General features: G+C 36.7%; 1 protein-coding gene across 1 annotated transcript; it reads left to right on the top strand.

The window, feature by feature from the left end:
* The first annotated feature begins 3,295 nt into the window (after nucleotides 1-3,295).
* LOC105035268 (zinc finger chaperone zpr1) lies at nucleotides 3,296-19,988 on the top strand. The gene is made up of 16 exons (XM_010910780.4): nucleotides 3,296-3,546; nucleotides 3,703-3,747; nucleotides 3,854-3,894; nucleotides 4,032-4,113; nucleotides 6,806-6,850; nucleotides 7,236-7,292; nucleotides 12,210-12,269; nucleotides 12,355-12,482; nucleotides 14,213-14,492; nucleotides 14,579-14,645; nucleotides 14,964-15,034; nucleotides 15,197-15,286; nucleotides 17,388-17,496; nucleotides 18,261-18,352; nucleotides 19,234-19,339; nucleotides 19,750-19,988. Exons 1-16 carry the CDS (start codon nucleotides 3,298-3,300, stop codon nucleotides 19,848-19,850), a joined length of 1,623 nt encoding a protein of 540 aa, XP_010909082.2. The 5' UTR covers nucleotides 3,296-3,297; the 3' UTR covers nucleotides 19,851-19,988.
* The last annotated feature ends 674 nt before the right edge of the window (nucleotides 19,989-20,662 follow it).

Here is a 20,662-nt window from a genome sequence, read left to right as displayed (position 1 = left end):
ATTAGTTATGTAATAATTACTTTACCATTTAATTAAATATTATTCATTCACAACTCCGTACAAAAATGTCATCGTCGTAGTAGTAATAATAATATTTACAATTATTATTATAGATATCTATTTTGATTAAGCTATTAAAATGATATTACGATAATATTATGCATAATCAAGCTTGGCTAGGCTTAGCCAATTTTGACCATCAATATCAGGACTACCCATTGGTATGATTTGGCCCATCAAAATAAAATGAAGAAAAAAAAAATGAAGAGCTTAGTATGATCCATTTATGCCAATTAACCATATCTGCCTATAAAAATAAAATAGACATCTAATAAATAAATAAAAGATATCTATGCTATTTAACTAAATCTATCAATAAAAATAAAATAGGCATGTAGTAGATAAATAAAAGGAGAGTTTTGTTGAAAATGAAAGATCAGAGAAAAGAAAGACATCCTGATTTTCTTTTATAGGGGGTGTTATTGAAGATGAAAAGTTAAAAGAAAGAAAAAAGAGATGATGAGAGTTTTTCTTTTCTCCCTAATTTAGTGACTAGGGACATTTTTATCTTAAATAACTTCAGCACATCACTAATACTCAATGATGTGCTATCACTTGGAGTATATATGGTAATAGCATCATTGCACAATATAGTGATGTTATCACCAAATTTATCACTAGATTCTTCACCATCAGATGGAATTTTGTAATGCCAAATAAGATGATTACATCACCTAACTTACATCACTGGAGTGATGTGAAACATCACCTCCTACCAAATAGTACCCAAGGAGAATCCTGGTATTGAGATTTTCATAACTTCGATATTGAATTCTTCCTCAATGCACAGTGATTCAATTGATATCATGCCTCTCGCACCACTTGAAGTAAGGATGGTAATGATAATCTGTTTAACCTATTTAACTTGCTTCAAATCATTATAGATCAGATTATATTAAATGGCTAAGTTTATATATAGATTTTTTAATCAATTTAATTGGATAGATAAATTTTTTATCTATCTTATATCCAATCCGATCCATGTCTGATTTGATCAAACTTGATTGTCACTCCTATCTTAAAGCACTAATTCAAAGTGTCATAGTTGCATTTCATCTTGGGCTTCAAAGACATGTTCTGCACATTTGTTACAGGAAAAAAATCACAAATACAAGGAGCCCATTAGTTTGTATATTTTGTAAGGCACATGTAATGCAAATGATGCAAAAGAAATCAATATTTATGACCAGATGTGATCTCATGTTTGGTTGAAGAGGATGGAGTTTTTGTTGTATGATTATAACCTCATCAACTGATCTAGAAAGAAGGATGATAAGGATGACATATTTATAGACCAGCCTTAGGACAGATTTTTACCTCAGATTTCAAACTAGGTTAAGGATACCAAGCCTGAGCATGACCCAATGGATAATATTTTGGGCTAGGTGAAGCAAAAATCAAGCCCAAGTTTACTTCACATCCATTAAGATTTCTTCATGTTGTGGTATAGATGGAAAGAACATTTTTAGTCCCACATTGATTTGAGTCAAGAGGGAGTATGATCTATATGGATTAGAATCTTCTCTTCTATATAAGGCACTTTTAAAGGACAAAACCGACTTCAGAGATCAAAGCGAATAAGACCTCACGTATGCAGATGTGGAGTCAACCTAGCCATCTGAGTCATTCGACCTTTTAACCCTTAATCGTAATATTGACTCCGTCCGTGAAAAAAGCCTCACGCCCATAGGCATATACTTTCCCTTGACTAAGGGGCTACTTTATATATGTGGGTGTGGAGTCAACCCAGTCATCCAAGCCATTCGACCCCTTAATCTTTGACTGCAATACTTGGTATTAGATCAAGTTTTGATTATGTACTGACAAGTCTTAAACTTTGGTGAATATTTTGTATACATGAGTCTTCAAGCTTTTTATGTAGATTTTTTAGTTAACAAAAAATCTGATATTTTCTTACAAAACCAATATTTAAGTGTAATTATTATGCAAATTCACGATTTCTTCATCTAACTTAAACCTTTTGACCATCTCAAAGGTTGGTAAGCTATATTTTTGATCTAACACGCAATTAGTAAGGAGTGGATACGATTTTTTTTTGTTAGTTTCACTAAAACCATCGAATCCTATTTCATTTTTAACATTTTAGACTCATCAAAGACTTACTGTACCGATATATACAAATCATACCATACTATATCATATCGAATTGATATACAGTATGTAAGACATATCAACACTCATTACGTTGAACTGGATATGGTATGGAGCGTACCATATTATAATAGGATGATATCTATGGATGGCAATCGGGTCGGATCGGTCATAAATAGGTCGGGTCATAAACGGATCGGATCAGAAAATAGTCCATCCAAATCCGACCTATTTATTAAACGGATCAAAAATTCAAATCTGAATCCGATCTGTTTATTAAACAGGTAATCCAACCCGACTCATTTAACCCATTTATTAAATAGATCAAATTAGGTTAAACGGATTAAATAGGTTAAACGGGTTAAATAGATTAAATAGGTCGAGTTAAATGGGTCAGAAACATGTTAAATAGGTTTTAAACAGGTTAAACGGATCTTAAATGGGTTAAACAGGTCAGGTTATATGGGTCAGCAATAGGTTAAACAGATTAAATGGGTTATCTGACTCAACCTGATTTGAATATTAAACAGATTAAACGGGTCAGATATCTAAAATCCATATCTGATCTAATTATTAAACGGGTTAAATGGGTCGATCCGTTTATGATCCAAATTCGTTTAGTCTAAATTCAAATTTGTTTATGGCGGATCGAATTAGCGGATCGAATCATATTTTGCCAGCCCTAATGACATCAATATAGAGTCTTGTATCAATACTGCAAACCTTGTATCAGGCCGTGCTTACTTTTTCATAAAAGTAAGACTCGTAATTTATATTTTATTATTAATTTATAAAAGAACTGAATGGATGGATAGGTTTAAAGAGTAAATACATAAAATAGGGATTTATTTTTAGAGGATTTTAGAGCTAGTTCTTGCGCAAGAGCTTGTCTCGCTTTCGTGTTCCTTTGCCCCATCTGGGTCGCTCATCAGTCCGCCAACAGAGCTGAAGCGTGGATAATGTATACGCGAAAAACCAATAAAATCAGACGGATGTAATGCTTCGCCCGATAAAGATGGGCGGCAAATCTGTGTTCGCGCGAATGGCCTAAGCCGAAGCCCGTTCGCCCACCTTTCACGTGCACCGCACGTGGTCCTTCAAAGGGTCCCGGGCTAAACCCTCCTGATGCTTCGCCCCGTTCTGGAAAACGCTGGGCCAGTCGGTCATTGCGAGAGAGAGAGAGGCAAAAAGCGGCCTTGCTTCTTTCATCGATCCCTCCAGAGGGGTGCTACGAGAACAACGGCGATGGAGAACGGCGGTCCGGTTACAGACATCCGGTCGGCGGCGGAGGCGGTCTCCACCGAGGCCGAGGCTGAGGCCTCCGCGGCGCCTCTCCACCAGGTCGAATCCCTCTGCATGCGTTGCGGCGAGAATGTAATGCCTTCTCAATTCTCTCTTTTTTTTCTTTCCTGCGTCCCTCAGTTTACTGGAATAAGGAAAAAAAAAAAGGATTTTTCGATCCCCACCTCCATAAAGTTTTGAACTTTGGTCTGATATGCTTCGTTTTATTCTTCTTGTCTCTTCGTACAGGGCATAACCAGGCTCCTCCTAACGCGAATTCCTCACTTCAGGGAGGTAGGACTTCGCTACTTATTTTTTAAAAAAAAAATCATTTTTTTCAAAGATTTTTATGTATCAAACAATGATGTTTATCTGCGGTTTGATTCTTTAAATTATCCAGATTGTTTTGATGGCGTTTGAATGCCCGCATTGCAACGAAAGGTATTACTCTTTTCTTTGATAGTCCAAATTTGAGGAAACTGTAGGAATAAGAATAAATTTAATGCATTTTGGGTTGAAATCTTTTTGTTATCTTTTTTTTTCCCTTTTTTCTTTTGATGTTTTGTTTGTGTTATTAGGAACAATGAAGTCCAATTTGCTGGTCAGCTGCAGCCCCGAGGATGTTGTTACCAGTTGGAGATTCCATTGGGGAGTAGTGAGGTCTGTTATCATTGTACAAGCTTAGTTTCGGAGCAAGCTCTGATCTTCGCCTTCCATTTACCTCAGTATTATTGTCTACCATATAATTTCTTCCATTACTTATCATTATGTAGATTCAATATACTTAAGAATATTTCTGAGGTGTTAGCACTCTAAAAGTTATCACCTTTACTCACCATCTTAATGTTATCTAAAAGTGTTTGATAAGCTTTTTAATTGTAAACTGTAAGTATAAAAGTAGAAGTAGATTAGGAGCCTGCCTGGAGTGGTAACTTCTTCACCACGCAATTGATTCCAGGGCTTGGTGTGCTGTAGTTGTTACGTGACCTCTACTTTAGGCCTTAGTTTTTTCTTCTGAATGAAATTGGCATGGTTTACAATGGGTGAAGTTTATCCACCATAGTGCACTTGGTACCTCTTAATTTGCCTTTTCACAACCTTTAAATTTTTGCCATTTGAATTTGCATTCCATATGATGCACTTCCAGTGCATTATATTCTGTTTTTGTACAGTTTAGATTTATAGGATGTTTATGAGTTCCTATTTTAAATCTCCGAACTTTATCTGAGATTCTTTGGGTCAGCACCTTTTTGAAGCATCACAGCTATGTAATGCTGTTGAGCTTTCCTTTGAATGACTTCACTCTCTTCATGTGTTCTTCTCTATTCTTTTAATTTTGAAAGGAAGATGGTTGTCCATTACATGCAGGGCCAACTTCCAAAATTACTTTGTTCTCTTTTTTATTTTAAAATGACTCGTCTAACCTTTGTTGAATCATAAGCAATTAGGAAGTGAAGTATCACTACATGATTTCTTATTCATAGCTCTAAACCCTTGTGCTCTGGGCAACTTACTCTAGCCACTGCCACACTCTATACCTTTCTTGGGGAATAAGTACTGTTGCTATAAGGCTTCGGCTGATAGTATGTGAGGTCGGTTGTAGACCGATCTGAACTGCTTGCTGGTTGGAGTCGACGAAATTCACAACGATTTCTGCAAAGAAAGTCTCAAAATTGGTGGGGTACTCTTCGGTTTAAGATCCTTCGATGATTAAATCAAGTAAAGCTTAGAGAACGGATAGTGGAAATGGAGAAGTAGAAAGTAGGAAGTAGGAGATTGAAAGAAGTAGAAAGAACTCTGATTTTCTTCAATGAAAAATTTAGCAGAGTTTTATCTCTGTAAGTTCAGACTTACCTTCCATAGAGTACCTTATCCACCTTTTATATAGAGAGAGCTCGCTTAGGCCTTAAAAAAAGTTTGTTAGGCCGTTAGAGATCTGTTAGGCTGTTAGGGATAGGAAGTGAAGTATCACTACATGCTTTCTCGTTTATAGCTCCAAAATCTTATGCTGTGGGTGACTTATTGTAACCACTGCCACACTCTATACCTTTCTTGGGGAATAAGTACTGTTGCTACAAGGCTTCGGCTGATAATATGTGAGGTTGGTTGTAGACCAATCTGAATTGCTTGCTGGCTGGAGTCGATGAAATCCACAATGATTCCTGCAAAGAAAGTCTCAAAATCGATGGGGTACCCTCTGATTTAAGACCCTCCGATGATTAAGTTAGGTAAAGCTTTAAGAATAGGTAGTGGAAATGGAGAAGTAGAAAGCAGGAAGTAGGAGATTGAAAAAAGTAGAGAAAATTTTGATTTCCTTCAACGAAAAATTTAGCAGAGTTTTATCTCTGTGAGTTTAGACTTACCTTCCAGAGAGTACCTTATCCATCTTTTATATAGAAAGAGCTTGCTGAGGCTTTAAGAAAAGTTTGTTAGGCTGTTAGGGATCTGTTAGGCCGTTAGAGATCTGTTAGGCCATTAGGGATCTGCTGGGCTGTTAGTTTATTACAACAGAATGGCCAGCTGTGTGGAGATCGTGAGACATTTGCTTATGTGGTGATAAACTAGAATGTAGCTGGAAGACAATTAATGCTGAGCTGGATGACAGTTGCTAGATAACCATCTATACCTCTGATGACAAGTCGGTAATAGACCGATGTGGAATAGCTGATATTGATGACTGTTTGAACTGGATATCATGCCTTTAGCAGTAATAATCATGTCAGTCGATGATCGAAATAAGGTGTCACAGATTGGCCATAGACCGAGATGGTCATCTCACCTACCAGCAATTCTGAATTAAACCGACTAACAGGTAACCAAAGAGGCGGATCGGTAATAGGCTGATGCAATCTGAAAGTTCATTTGACTCAGATAATAATCCGCTGCCATGTGTTCGGATGGTGATGAGGTCGGATAATACAAGCCAACAAGTACTGTACAAATTAGCTGCCTTAAGTAATCTTTTCTCAAATTTAGATATTATTACTTTGCTTGTGTTGGAAATTGCATTGAAAAATCTTATGAAAATATGCATGCATTTAATGAACTGCACATTTACTGTGCATTATTGTGTGTCCATCTGCCATTTATGCTTTCTGTTAATGCTGGATAGCATATTAATTTCTCAAATTGAATTTTGCCTCTGTCTACTCCTGTTACTCACTCCAGTTGATAAATTATAGTTAATTGCAAGCCTTTGCAAATCCATCAATTCCATAATGTACAGATTTGATTAATACAGATGGTAACACTGCTGCATAAATACACTAACCATGCTATAAATATTATCTGGGTATTCTGAAAGGTTAAAAAGTTTTGTCGAGTGAGGAACTGACAAGACATCTTTCTGCAGGTACTTAATCGACAAGTGGTGAAATCTGATTCTGCAACTATTAAGGTACATTTTTTTATGCGTAGCCACCATTGTGCATTTGACTGAAGCTGGTCCAGTGGATTAAGTTAGTAGAGTACCAGACTGGCTCTGGTTGCAATTGTTAGTACCTTAGATGGTGCAGTCTGTGCTTTGCCAGGAATTCATACAGTCTGTTGCTTCTATAGCGTTATCACCCCTAAATACATGTTGCTTTTGAATAAAGTGGAATTTAAATGTTATGATGTTTTAGGTTTATATGGTAGTGCCACTCTTTAGAGTTCAGACCTATTTAAAAGTTGATTTATCACCCTGCCTTTATTAGCCCTGGTTTCTTAATTTTGAAAACTTTCATGCACATAAGTTTATGTGATAGACTTGTCATGAAACTTCTCTGTTGTTTATTTTGCAGATTCCAGAATTGGATTTTGAGATTCCTCCAGAAGCTCAACGTGGAACACTTTCTACAGTAACTTCTTTTCCTTTATGTTAGCAGTTTCCTAACATAGTTGTGCTCATTCCTTTTCTTTGAATGACAGTCCTCTGCATAATGTGTTTGATGAACATGGTTGATTGAGTTTGACAGTTCTGACTTTCTCAGCCATTTTGCTTTCACCTAGTCATGCTTACATATATTATATGGTTATAGGTACAATAAGTGAACCATGCAATATCAAAAATGAAAGATGAAATCAAAGTTTATAGAACTATATGTTGGGATAAGAATAACCAAGAGTTGCTAGGAAAATTTGTATGTTTCATTGTTCTTACAAATTTTGTGCTTCTTGAAACTGAGGGTTGATATCGTAATGGAACAAAGTTTTTGACAGTACCTTAAGCCAGTTTTTAGTACTCAAGGTATTATGGGATTCCATTATGTAGTTAGCAGATCCTTTCTCACTCAGTGATTCCTGAAGTGTTGTGTCTTCTTCTCATGCTCTTTGGAACTAGAATGTTTGGTCTTTGTTTTTGGTTTGGAACTTCAAAAATCAAAGTCTATGATTGTTATTTGATTGAAGAATTAATTATCTTCAATCATTGGTTTTCTTTGGTTTTTCCTTTTTATCTTTTTATATTTTTATTTCTAGGTTTGAGTTTGTCCTTGATCTCTGTTTCTTCACGATTGTAATCCTCAGAGACACTTGGTTTTCTTGATGAATATGCAACGTGTGCTTCAAATTCTTCTCTTTCATCATACTATATGATTTCCCTATCATGCATTTTGAGAAATGCTATTTGATTACTGACATCTGTGAAGTATGGCCTATGTATCAATATAATACCTATGTGGAATATACCCAATCAAAGAGCTTCATTGCAAAAACAGTTTGGTTTGCTAAAAGATGGTTGCCTGGTAAATCAGAAGAGAGCTCATTTGGAGTATTACTGTGGTTCTGTTCATATTCTCCCTGACTGGGTCTGAGAGGCCAATTTTTGAATTCAATGGAGTTTTAGAAGGTTGCATTCATTATGTGAGTGATTATGTCTAAACATTGAGCAATAGTTTCAGTTATGATCACCTTTTCCAATGTCTTGGAGGTCGAAGTCTGGTAAGAAATATAAGAAGGTTTGAAGTGATTACATTTTAAAAATCAGATAATATATTTTTAAAATTCTTAAGTCACTTGATCTGAAAGCTTACATCCTGTCTGTTAATTGTTTTGTATCTGCTTATTGAGTGCTGATTTTCTATGCAGTCACAAACGTGTGGGGCTTGTTCTAGCCTATCCAAAAACTGAGCTCTATAGACCATAATCAATATATTTGGAGTTCATCTTTGTATTTATAGAACAAGGGTGTCCTTGTCCTTGTGCATGAGGCTCTCGCAATTGTGGGGTCCGAGGGTTGGATGTATGCAACCTTAGCATTGACATTCAGATCAAAATTGAACAGCCTTACCATTGTGCCAAGCAAGGTTCGCTATGCTAGAATTGGACTTTGTGCTGGTTGGTGGCAGTATGGTTCGGTACATCTTGTACCATTTCGTATCAGGCCCAAACCGACATGGCAAAATAAGCGGGGAAAGGGAGAATTGGAGAAAGATAGAGAGAGAGAGAGAGAGAGAGGGAGAGAGTGGCGGAGGGAGAGGAACGGAAGGAGGGGGATCAGGTGGGGATGCCAGCTGTGGCCATTGGAGGGCCATGGAGTTTCCCAAAGGGCGGGATCTTCCTCTTCGTCCTTTGTCGGGTCGTAACAAGGGTGTTTTTTTTTTTTTTTTTGGGTCGCGATCCACAGCGAAGTCGGTAGGTGGATTGTAATAAAAAAGAAAAAAAACTATCGTGATCAAAACAAGGGTGGTCACCCCTATTTCGATTTGATGGGGAAGGGGAGGAAGATCCCGCCCTTCGGGAGCCTCCACAGCTCTTTGGCGGCCACTGTCGGCATCCTTGTCCAATCCGCCTCCTTCCACACCTCTCTCTCCCTCCCTCTTTCTCTCTATCTTTCTTTTTGTCTCTCTGTATAGAGGAGGGTAGAGCTCCGGATGCCTTGGCAGCCCTCCAATAGCCTTGGTGGGCCTCCTATGGCCTCTTTGGCCTTTCCTTTTCTTCCCTCCCCTCCTCTATCTTTTCCTCTATTTTCTTCTTCCTCCTCACCGGTGTACCATTTTTTATGCCAGAATCGTGCCGGTCAGCCGCCGGTATGGTTCGGCACGCCCTTCGGTGAATGTTGGCGCTAAGGCACCCACATCTTTGTGTTTGTCATTTCAATATTTTAGAGTCCTCAAATACTAGATATGGTCCGTCTACATATGAACTTTTAATTATGAATTATAGTCTAATGAATTTGTAGTTATGAAATGATACAGATTCTATGGGCAATATGAGTTCATGATGGTTGGTAGAAAAGTTATAACCTACTGCATTATTTCTTCCACTTGGTGCTCCATTGTATCTTCCTTTATCCATGTCACCATGACTGTGACTTAAGTGATTATCAATCATAAACCCTTGTTATCCTCATTCTTAAATTTGAGCTAATCATAATTCGAAAGGTCCTTTTGTAAACAAGAAATTATAAGCATAATAACCTTAGGACACTAAATATATGTTATTCTTCTAAAATTTAACCGATGGCTGCTGCTGTATAGGTTATGAAAAGGATTTCGAAAGATCTATTGAGTTGCAAGATTGAAGACATGCAACTTTTTGTAATGGATTTGGACGTAGTGTCTAAAATCAAAGCAAGATACCTAAAGAGGAATGACCTAATTTGACAGCAGAAAGAAAAATTGGGTGCATTCTTACTGATGTTCTTTTTTATATATTAGTTAAGAATGACTTGATTAGAGCTTAAATCAAATGATATCTCCAAGATGTGAAGGGAGAAAGTGAACCTTGAAGGAGTATTTTGGAATTGGGGGATGGAAAATCCTATATAGAATTCGCAGAGTAACTACTGCCATCGAGATTTCTCCATTGTTGCTACCAAAAGTTTGGCCTGTGTAACATGAGATGCAAGTGAGTTGTTTACATTCTAACACTGTAAAAGCAGGAAGGTTCCCAATTCTCCAATTCCCATAACAGCCCTTATTAGATTTCTCTTTAATGTCCCCGCTCTTAGCCTTGGCGCGCTCTTTCTAATCATAGGTCTTTTATTAAGATTCCTCACCAATCTTTCTGCCCAATGATGCTAATCTCTCCTAAAATATCTCTCATAAAAAATCTTTAGCTTTAACATTCAACAAACCCACAACCTCGTGCTCACAATAAACACTTCTTTTTCAAAAATTAATAATTAATTCTTTTTGTAATATTAAAATTTAGTTAAATTGTCCTATATCCAAAATCTTTAGCTGCCATGTGCATTTGCATGTGCATTATAAGTACTATATACATGTTCTCCTTGGTCCCTATGGAGGGGGGAACTTGTTACTGCCATAAAATTAAGATTGAATGTTGGATCAGTAATTGCAAACATTTAGGCATCACCCGGGCCTTTATATTAGCAATGACTTTGATGTTGCTCCCATCTTCTGAAGCTTAAGCTTCTGACTGGTACTTTCAGACAATATGTTCTTTCTGTATTAATAGGATGAAAGAGGTCATATATTTTGTGTGGAGTGAATTTTTAAGTAACAATCTTCAAACTAGGTCAACATATCATTCTTTATTTATAATATTTAGGACATCATCTTTTAAGTGGGATACAAAGTTCGTATAGCCTTGCAGGGCAATATCAGACTATACCCCATAATAACAAACCTACTTTGCAAAACCAAAATTTTAACAGTACTTTTTGAAGCTCCAATTGCTGATTGGCAAGGTCTTTTATTATTTCAATTGATTGAACCAGAACCTCGCTATTTTATTTGTAATGAGTTGAAGTATACTTGTTTTCTTTCTAAATAACCACCACTATCAATCTACACAAAGTTGAGTTGATAATATTCAAGTTGTAGAAATGTTATCTAAACATTAGCAAAAAACAGTTTTGATGAGTATCATGCTTTTTCCCATTTCCTGGGGGATATGGTAGATAATATAAAACTTGGTAATTTTTAACTATCCAGATAAATTGGAAAAAAAAATTCACTTTGACAGATTCTTTTATAACCCAAAGCAAGGTTGAGGTATCAGAAATTAAAAAACAATCCTCTCTCTCTCTCTATCTGTGCGTGTGCACGCGTGTGATGGCATAGGGATTTGTGTTTGGGACTTGGGACTGTGTGTGTGTGTGTGTGTGTGTGTGTGTGATGGCATAGGGATTTATGTTTGGGACTTGGGACTATAAGAAGGGTGATGCAGGATTTGGGGTTCAGAAGGGAGAAATAGACCATGCATGTTAAAGCATCTGTACTTTGATCATGTGCTACCAGGTGGGTTATGCATTCAATAAATGTGATAATTGGTCACTTAGCTTTAGCTAGTAGCTACTAGTTTACTAAAGTGTGAATTAATTTATGAACGAGCTGTTTGCCTGATATTGTTCAATTCTGATGAGGTAGGAGCAAGATTTATAATGATGTTTCTGACCATGTTACAAATGATTTTAATCTGTGGGATATATCTAAATTTTCTGGGCTTTTAAAGAGTTATGTAAATGATATGAGTTTTATAAAATCATAGAAGGTTTCTCTGCGCATGAAACTGCTGGCAGAGTGGTATATTGGGATGCTTCGCAAATTTTGAGTCACAATGCTACAATCTGCCACCTGCCTTGTTGTTTACCAGGATGTTGTCCATTAATTTATGACTTAAAGAAAATGGTGTTTATGGATAATGGGAAGCTTCAAATATAAATCTCCCTTAACATGTAGATCCTCAAATAATCAAATATTACAAAGATGTGGATGTGCCTATTTTGTTGGTTTGGCTATGTAACACCTTTTTCTTTCATTTTCATTTTTGGATCCTTCTTTACCAGTCTTACCATTGTCAACTACTAGGTGGAAGGGATACTTGTGCGAGCTGTGGATGAATTGCAAGCACTTCAGGAGGAACGTAAGGTGCATTAAGGAACTTGTGATTTTTGCTTGTGGTTAACCTGCTTTGCTTTTATCAAAACGTGAAGTCTTTAACATGATTTTGCAGAAGCTGGATCCTGCAACAGCTGAAGCTATAGATCAGTTCTTGATTAAACTGAAATCCCTTGCATCAGGAAATGCAGCTTTCACTTTCATACTTGATGATCCTGCTGGAAACAGTTTTATTGAGAATCCGTAAGAATATTCTTCTAACATTGCTACCTGAAGCATAAATTGTATATTTTTTAAATGCTTAATGTGCTTATATTCCATTCATGATCTAGTAACTTCCATGGAATTCATAGGAAGCATCTAATAGATGTTTGGAAGTAACTTTATTTGGTTGCTTCTCATTCTGCTGTACTTTGTATGCATGGGACTTTCTATAAGCACATACTATGTGGATTTTAGCATCAACTAATAAGTTGACTCAGTTATGAGAAGTTATTTAGTTTGGGTGAACAATGGATCCAGTAACCTTACAAGTTCTGTTTGGTTTTAGCATGACTACACGAGTGACCTGATCTCTTCTTACTCTTGGTAACCTAATAGAAGAGTTTCATTTTAGGAGTTCCACTGTTGTTTTTGTCAGTGATGTAAAAACATTAGTTTACTAAACTAACTTTATTGTTTATATCATTTTCATGGAAAAGTTATTGTTGATAAAATCTTAGGACTCATGTTTTGATCAGAGTCAGTCAGGAACATGGTATCTAGATTTATATGATGAATTACACCATCCATTGGATTGTAAGATTTGACTATATGGCTTTTAAATTACTTATCCCTAATAAGTTTTAAGTAGTAAAGATTAGCAAGCTTGTTATTGGATTTCATGGACTTATAGTTAAGAGGCAAGTTTTCTGTATTTTTATGACTTTATGTTAAAATCTTATCTTCTTCTAAATTATTCTAATTGAAACTGAATAACCGAAGACACTGTTTGTTTCACAAGATGTTCTATATATGGGCTTATGTTGGATTACTTATTTGTATGCCTTTAATCTTTATTCATCAACTATAGATTTAACTCGTGTTTCAATTTTTATACTTCTTTTATATTTTAACAAATTTTGAAATATGTCAAACGAAAAGTCTTACAATTTGCAATCTGATCCATGATCTGATATGATCTTACCCACTCAACGATTTGACTTGATCCTGATCTTGACAAATTGGGCGTAAATGAAAATTCAAACCTTGTGAATAGCTAGTTATGGTCTGATGTTCCGTCCATATGCTTCATCATCATTCCAAACTGCTTCAACATTTTTGGTCAATGATATGCTGTTATCCATCTCCACCGCTCTTCTCCGTAGCAGCAAAGACCATCTTGTTCTAGTTGGTGGGATTAAGAATTGAATCTAATCCAGTCTCATGCAGTATCACCTTATCTAATCCTATCCCAGATCAAATCAAGACTTTCAAGCTCTGTCTCCATCTCATGTTACCAAACAATGATTATCTGTTACTTGAATAAGGGGATGTCTCTTGGCCTCAGATATTCCAGTCTTCCTTTTATTTTCTTGATTATAATCTAGCCTTATTCTTGAAGATATATGACTGATGGATTATGATATTCATATGTCACTGATATGTTATTGTGTACTAATGCTTAAAAATGAGTATTGTATGTTCGTTTAGTTTCAAAAGGTAGTTTGTGCTATGCGCTCAATGAGGGGCCATATGCAGCAGATTCTAGAGTTATAGTAATTTCTTGTCATTGGTTTGAAATGTTGGTGAGGCGCATGGGATATAGGCTATTTTGTTGGTGTCTATTACAACTTAATAATTTCTTGTTGTTCTCTTGTTTGAATTTTCTGTTGGTGAGGTGCATGGGCTATTCCTTATTTAGTCTCTGACATTTAATACTGCTTATTAGATGGCCTGTCCATTTGACTCTGTAGATATCTTTTGCAGGACAGATATGCACCATCTTCAGATCCATTGTTGTCTACTAGGTTCTATGAAAGGACATGTGAGCAGCAGGCTGCATTGGGTTTTCTTGCTGAACCATCTGCAGCTGAAGAGCCCAACAGACAGATTAATGGAGATGCTTCAACTGAGAAACATAATCCTGCACTGGATGGAACAGAAAGGGTTCCCCATGGATCTGTTGGAGCTGTTGCTGGTCGCCGTGCTATTGCTCAGGGTAACACTGAGGAAGTTGCTGCAGCCTTATGTAGGTATTCAGCACCAGAAGAGGTAAGATTATTCTCCTGGGTAGATGTAGAATTTATACTTTTTACTCTTTGTCATGTACGCCTTTCCTCATTGCCCATTCTGCACAGGTTGACACTTTGCCATCAACATGCGGGGCTTGTGGGACTGCATGTGTCACTCGCTTTTATGCTACCAGTATCCTTTCTTAGCTTCTTTATCATCGGTATTACTATATCCCCATGTTCCATCTACCTGATTTCTCCATTCATTTTGTTCATTTGTAATCAAGCATTGAATATAGTGAACATTAAACACGAATCATGCACTACTTGCTGCCCTCATTGATTATGAATGAGTTTAGAAGCTAGTCTCTGAATGTTTAAAGGAAAAAAGAAGGCAAATAAGGAAAAACTAACTGATCTAAATTGCTATGTGAATTTGACCTCCTGTATTTAACATTGCTTCGTAGTGACATAATTTTGATGAGGTTTGTTCAGCCTTAATCACATGAAGAAATTCCATATTTTCGAGATGTGATTGTTATGGCGACTGCATGTGATCGGTGTGGTTATCGTAGCTCAGAGGTTCGTTATTGTCCTAGATCCCATTGTAACTAGTCGATTCACTGGTTTTTTTTTTTTTTTTCCCAACAAGTTTCTGGTGTTATTAATATATCATGTGAGTACACAATGTGATGTTGTGGCATCACTCACTGTTCTTAAACGTGCATTTCTTTTTATAAACAGTTGAAACCTGGTGGTGAAATTCCTAAAAAAGGAAAGAAGATCACAGTATATGTGCGGAATGTGCAAGATCTTAGCCGCGATGTGATAAAGGTAGGATTCTTTCTTGCTAGATTTGGGTTTTGAACATTGTGCATTACTTGAAAATTTGAAAATTTTAATTGTACCCTGTCTGCCTTAGACCAGAATTGCAGGGTTGGTAGACCTTTCACTTGGTACAAATTTAACTCGGCATGCTTATTGATTCCTTATTTGGATCATTGATTATAATCAGATGGCCTGACAAACACTTCCTCATTGAAAACAAGCTAAGTGGCTAGGTGTGATCGAACTTAAGGCTCCTTTTAGCATGGAAACTGAACCCTGCATATTTAAGTACAGAGCTAACTAAATCTAGAAGTTTTTCTCCCCTTTCACCATTTTTTGGTTTTTGGGGGGCGGGGGGGTGGGGGGGGGGTGGGTGGGGGCAAGATTTGGAGTAAAACTAGCTAGTCTGCAGGGATGTTGGCCACACATTTGGTATGGCAACCCAAAGAAAAGTTTCATTAATTATGCCCATGGTTTGCTGAACCAGACCGAACTGCCCGGTTCGGCCCATATCAAGCCAAACCGGTGCGGAAATGGTCCGGTTCAGCCCTATTTTCCCTAGCCCGAACCAGTTGGTTCGGGTCTATTTCTTTCCCTTTTTTTTTTGTTAAGAGTTTTGGTTGGTGGGATTTTTTTTTTATTGTCGGTATGGAACGGTACCATACCAACCGGCAACCAGAATGCCAGCTGGTACCGGTTTAGCCTTCCTTGATTATGCCAACTCCAGATGTCTAGAAGTGGATTGTTTGGGATTCTACAGGATCTGGGATTCTTTCAAGATAGATGGTGTGGGGGTTATGCTCTGTTCAAACAGAAGATAACTAGAAGTGGTCCGTAGCCTTCTTGAGCAGCAAGCTCCCTCCACTCCTTTGCAGCAGACTTCAAGACGGCAGGGAGGAGTATGGATAGCAATAGCAAGTGAACCCAGTCATCATTTTGATGAGTGGAGCAATATGCTGATGGTGAACAACATGGTTAAATTAGATTTCAGAAGATGAGAAAGCAAACACTTAAGATAGGAGGGTTTCAATTTACAGCTTAGATAGAGTGGCTTCTTCAATTGCAGTCCGGAATCAATAATCGTTGCCAAATCTGAAAGTCCATACATTTCAAAACAGAACAAAATACATGGCTGAACTTACGGTCCTTTTTTTGGGTTCTTGGCGGTAATATTACAACAACAAAATTGGCATCTTACATTTTTTAAAATGCTTACAATAAACTTTTACCTGGCTGCCTATTTTCATATTTTGCACAATGTGGTCATAAATTTAAGAATGTTGAAAATTTCATAGAATGAGAGGAACTTGTGGGATTTAAGAAAATGGTTTGGCTATATAGACCATAAATGAGCTCATCAATGGTGAACTTGCGGGATTTAAGAAAACATCCACTTTCATATGGCCATCTTTAGCTCATCCACAAGGGGTTCTAATATGACAATAAAACAAAGTGGGCTTATCCCAGCTGCGTAGATTTCCTGATGTTTTGTTGCTTGCTTGCTATCCTTAATCCTATACATGTTGTCCAGGCTTGGTAAGGAGAAAAAGGTGTTCCTTGGGGAGGTAAGTTAGTATCAATTGAAGTGGTGATTTCAAGAGTTAATTCAAGCAGAAGGATAGGTTAACCATCATGAGAGTAAGCAATAACTGTTCGAGGAAGAATGCTTTAGCAAAAAGCAAGGCCTGTGTAAGCTGTGAATCCATGAGACATGGTCCATCCTTTGAAATGACAACATAAGATTTCACTCTGTTGCACATGTTGATCGACTGGAAGTAGTATAATGAGCATGATTGGGATTTGGCTTGAACTTTCATACTGTTTACAAGTTACTTGCACCTTGCAATGATTAAGCTTATATTTGCAGGTGTTACTGTACCAAATTATACAGTTATAAAGTGAAAATAATGAGTTTACACTTAATGGAAATTTTTTATGTTCAGTATTCATCAAGATGCATACTTGAAGTAGTGTTTCCTTTTTGGTTTAAACATCAATTTTTTTTTTCTGAAAATGTTGTCAGTTAATTCAAATGCATCGATATCTTCCATTTGTCTAGCAAATTTAAATTTATCTCCTAATCAGCATTTGCACTGTTCTTTTCCAGTCAGATACTGCAAGTGTAAAGGTTCCTGAACTTGAGTTGGAGCTTGCAAGTGGCACATTAGGTGGAATTGTTACAACTGTTGAAGGTTTGATTACGAAAATTAGTGAAAGTAAGCTTTGTCTTGCAGCTCTCCTTCGAAAGCACATTATTCTTTGGTTGTAAACAGATTAACAAACATCTTCTTTTGGAAACACTAAGGGTGCATTTGGTTAGCAATTAAAAAAATATTTTTTTTTTGCTTTTTGATTTTTAAAAAGCAAAAATCAAAAAGCAATGTTTGGTAACACTATGAAAAGCAAAAAGCAAAAATTAAAAAAATCAAAATAATTACTTTATATGCAAAGCAAAAATTTTTTGCTTTCCAAAACTTGCTTTTCTGTTTTTTTTGCTTCCCTAAATCTAAAACGCCAAACCAAAAAGTAAAGAGCTCGAATCCTTCTCTCTCGTCGAGCTCTTCACCTTTTTTTTTCCCTTCTCTCTCGTCGAGCTCTTCACCTACCATCCCCAAATGTTACTTTTTGCTTTATAGCAACATAGTTATCAAACATATTTTTTGCTTTTACTCAATAGCAAAAATAATAAAAAATAAAAAATATTTTTTAAAAATCAAAAATCAAAAAGTGTAACCAAACGCACCCTAAATGATAACAATTCTTTATTTCTCATTTAGTGCCTTCGTAGATTTCGTCAATATGGTGTTATTATAACTCTTATGTTGAAAATTTCATCTTAATAATATTGGGTGCTATTTATATATTATCTTTTAATGGTGTTCTTGATGAATTGTTTGGATGTGTTCTGTTACTTTGTCACATAACACGGTCTCTTCAAGTTATTGTAGAGGTTGATAAATGATTCAAGTGTTGCTTGCAGGTCTTGAGAGAGTACATGGGTTTACCTTGGGCGATAGCACAGAGGAGTGGAAAAGGAAAAAGTTTCAAGATTTTAAGTCAAGGCTAAGTAAGGTATGCTATAACCCCTGGTACTGTAATCCAATGGCAAAAATACTGGTGTAATTATATTGTTATTACTTTTCTTGCAAGACCTATGAACTCTGTGTACGATATAGCTTGACAAGATGATAGCATGTTGAGCTATATATTTCCACCAAACATTTCTTGAGGAAAATTCTAAAACACTGGCCAACTTTGGTTTGCTTAAAACCAAGAAGCTTGTAAAATACTTCCAGGAAGCTCTGAGCAAAGTCTGCACATAGCAGTGGTCTGTACACGAGTTTGCAAAATGCCTCAACGTGCACAGCACTCTTTATTGTTGGGTTGAATACAGCAGCGTCAAATGGTTGAGCTGCCAAAATTTAGGATTCATGAGCAAAGTAATAAATGATTGTACAGGATCTCATTGAAAATATATTATTCGTGTTGTTGCTGTCCTCACTCAGGGACTAATAATGTCAAGCGAATAAATATATGCTTTAATGGTAATATATATGAGATCTCTTTGGTTAGATCACATAAGAAGATCTAAATCATATGCAAATGTGAGTTTTAGAAGAAAATAATAAGCAATGCAATCTGAAATAATCATCAAATTAAGGTACCGTAAATTGCCGTTCACAAAACCTACAAAATACTTATACAAATGCCTTGCACATTTTCAACCCTTTAAAGTATCCTACCATTTATAGAAAGTTTCCCTCATCTGCCGCATTTGAAATTCTAACAACCATGAATCTTTGTACAATTTTTGTCATGTGAATGGAGAATGGCGTTGTAAATTGTTCATTGTTGTATTGGTTGTGACTTGGTGAACCTACTTCTTTTGAAGAAAACAAGATGCACTTTCATCTTCTTATGAAGTTTCATATTTGTTGTCTCACTTTATGCAGCTTCTAAGTTTGGAAGAACCTTGGACTTTGATTATTGATGATGCGTTGGCGAGTTCCTTTGTTTCTCCCACAACAGACTCCATAGAAGATGACAAGCAACTCTTCCGTAAGTTTTTTTTCAAAAAAAAAAAAAAAAAATTGTGGGTATGTTGATCTCTGTTACTAATTTAAAGGGAAAGAATTAACAAAGGTGGGCGACTCACAGCTTAGCTGGTCTCAGAAACCATCCAGGGGGCTGAAACTGTTGTCTGCATCATCTTCGACCCTAGAGCCCCAAGTCACCCAAAGTAGAACCTGACCTTATGGAAGCCACTAAATTATCTTAGAAGTGGTTTAATTTTCTTTAATATGGTTCCCTACCATATGAATTTCCATACATTCATTCCCGTTGCCCCATTATACTTGAATTTTTGACAGACATAATAGATTTAGGACAGCAGTTACTGTTCTGTCAAAGTTACTAGTTGAATGAAGGTATACTTGGCTGTTATCTAACATTATGGGCATTAATCTCAGTTGAAGAGTACGAGAGGAGCTGGGAGCAGAATGAGGAGTTGGGTTTGAATGACATGGATACGTCTTCAGCTGATAATGCTTACGGCACGAACAACAAATAGTGAATTTTCTGTGATTTAATTATATCTGTTGTATTCTGTGTTTTGCAACAGAAATTAGTCCCTCTATGGGGATGATTACTAGGTTGTTTAATCCAAACATGATTCATGTTGCTGGCTAAGTTATCAGAGCTTGTTTAAGTATTGATATGCGATGCTAATTTTGCAATCTTGTTAAAATTTAATTTATTTAGGAAGACTGATTTCACCAGTTGGTGTATAGTAGCAAACTACAAGATGCAGGACATTGTTCTTCCAAACAAGGACTGAACATGTGATCTATGTAACCACTTCAAAATAATTTTTTTTTTGGGTTAACCATTTTAAAATATTTGAGATCATAAACTTCCAGTGATCTATCCTGCGGGGACGCACCATAGCTTTAGAACTTGCACTGCGAGGCACCTCAAACATACAGGGGCACCGTCAGGTTTATTTTTTTGTGGTGGGGGTTGGCGGGGGTGGGGAGTGGGATACTCATCAGATTGGTGTTACATAAACAGTAGCTTTGGTCTTGTTTAATACATTCTTCCATTAATATATGCAGTTAAACTAAGCCAGGACATCATCGGATGCTAGGTAGGATATGAATGCTGAACTCATTTCTTCATGCCACCACTTCCCTTTCCGCAAGGCTACCAAAGAGTGGCACCTTTTCTTACCAAAATAAAAGAGTGGCTCCTTTTGACTTTTATGACTAGGCATCGACCTAAGTCTCAGCCTCTCCATCCCTGTAACCATAAGCATTATTTAGGACTTTGAATGAACTTTTATTCTAGCACGATAATTGCGGTTCATTACAGTAGGGATGAAGT

Source organism: Elaeis guineensis, chromosome 2, assembly GCF_000442705.2.
Source record: "Elaeis guineensis isolate ETL-2024a chromosome 2, EG11, whole genome shotgun sequence".
In the NCBI taxonomy this organism is placed as follows: domain Eukaryota; kingdom Viridiplantae; phylum Streptophyta; class Magnoliopsida; order Arecales; family Arecaceae; genus Elaeis; species Elaeis guineensis.
Note: the sequence above shows the minus strand (reverse complement) of the source record. Positions and strands in the feature narration are given on the sequence as shown.

What these genes read in the sequence shown, in the direction of transcription:
- LOC105035268 (XM_010910780.4), top strand. Translation starts at nt 3,298, where the DNA reads ATGCTTCGCCCCGTTCTGGAAAACGCTGGGCCAGTCGGTCATTGCGAG. An exon ending in TTCCATTGGGGAGTAGTGAG is followed by an intron (nt 4,114 to 6,805) that starts GTCTGTTATCAT and finishes ATCTTTCTGCAG; the next exon opens with GTACTTAATCGACAAGTGGT. An exon ending in CACTCGCTTTTATGCTACCA is followed by an intron (nt 14,646 to 14,963) that starts GTATCCTTTCTT and finishes AATCACATGAAG; the next exon opens with AAATTCCATATTTTCGAGAT.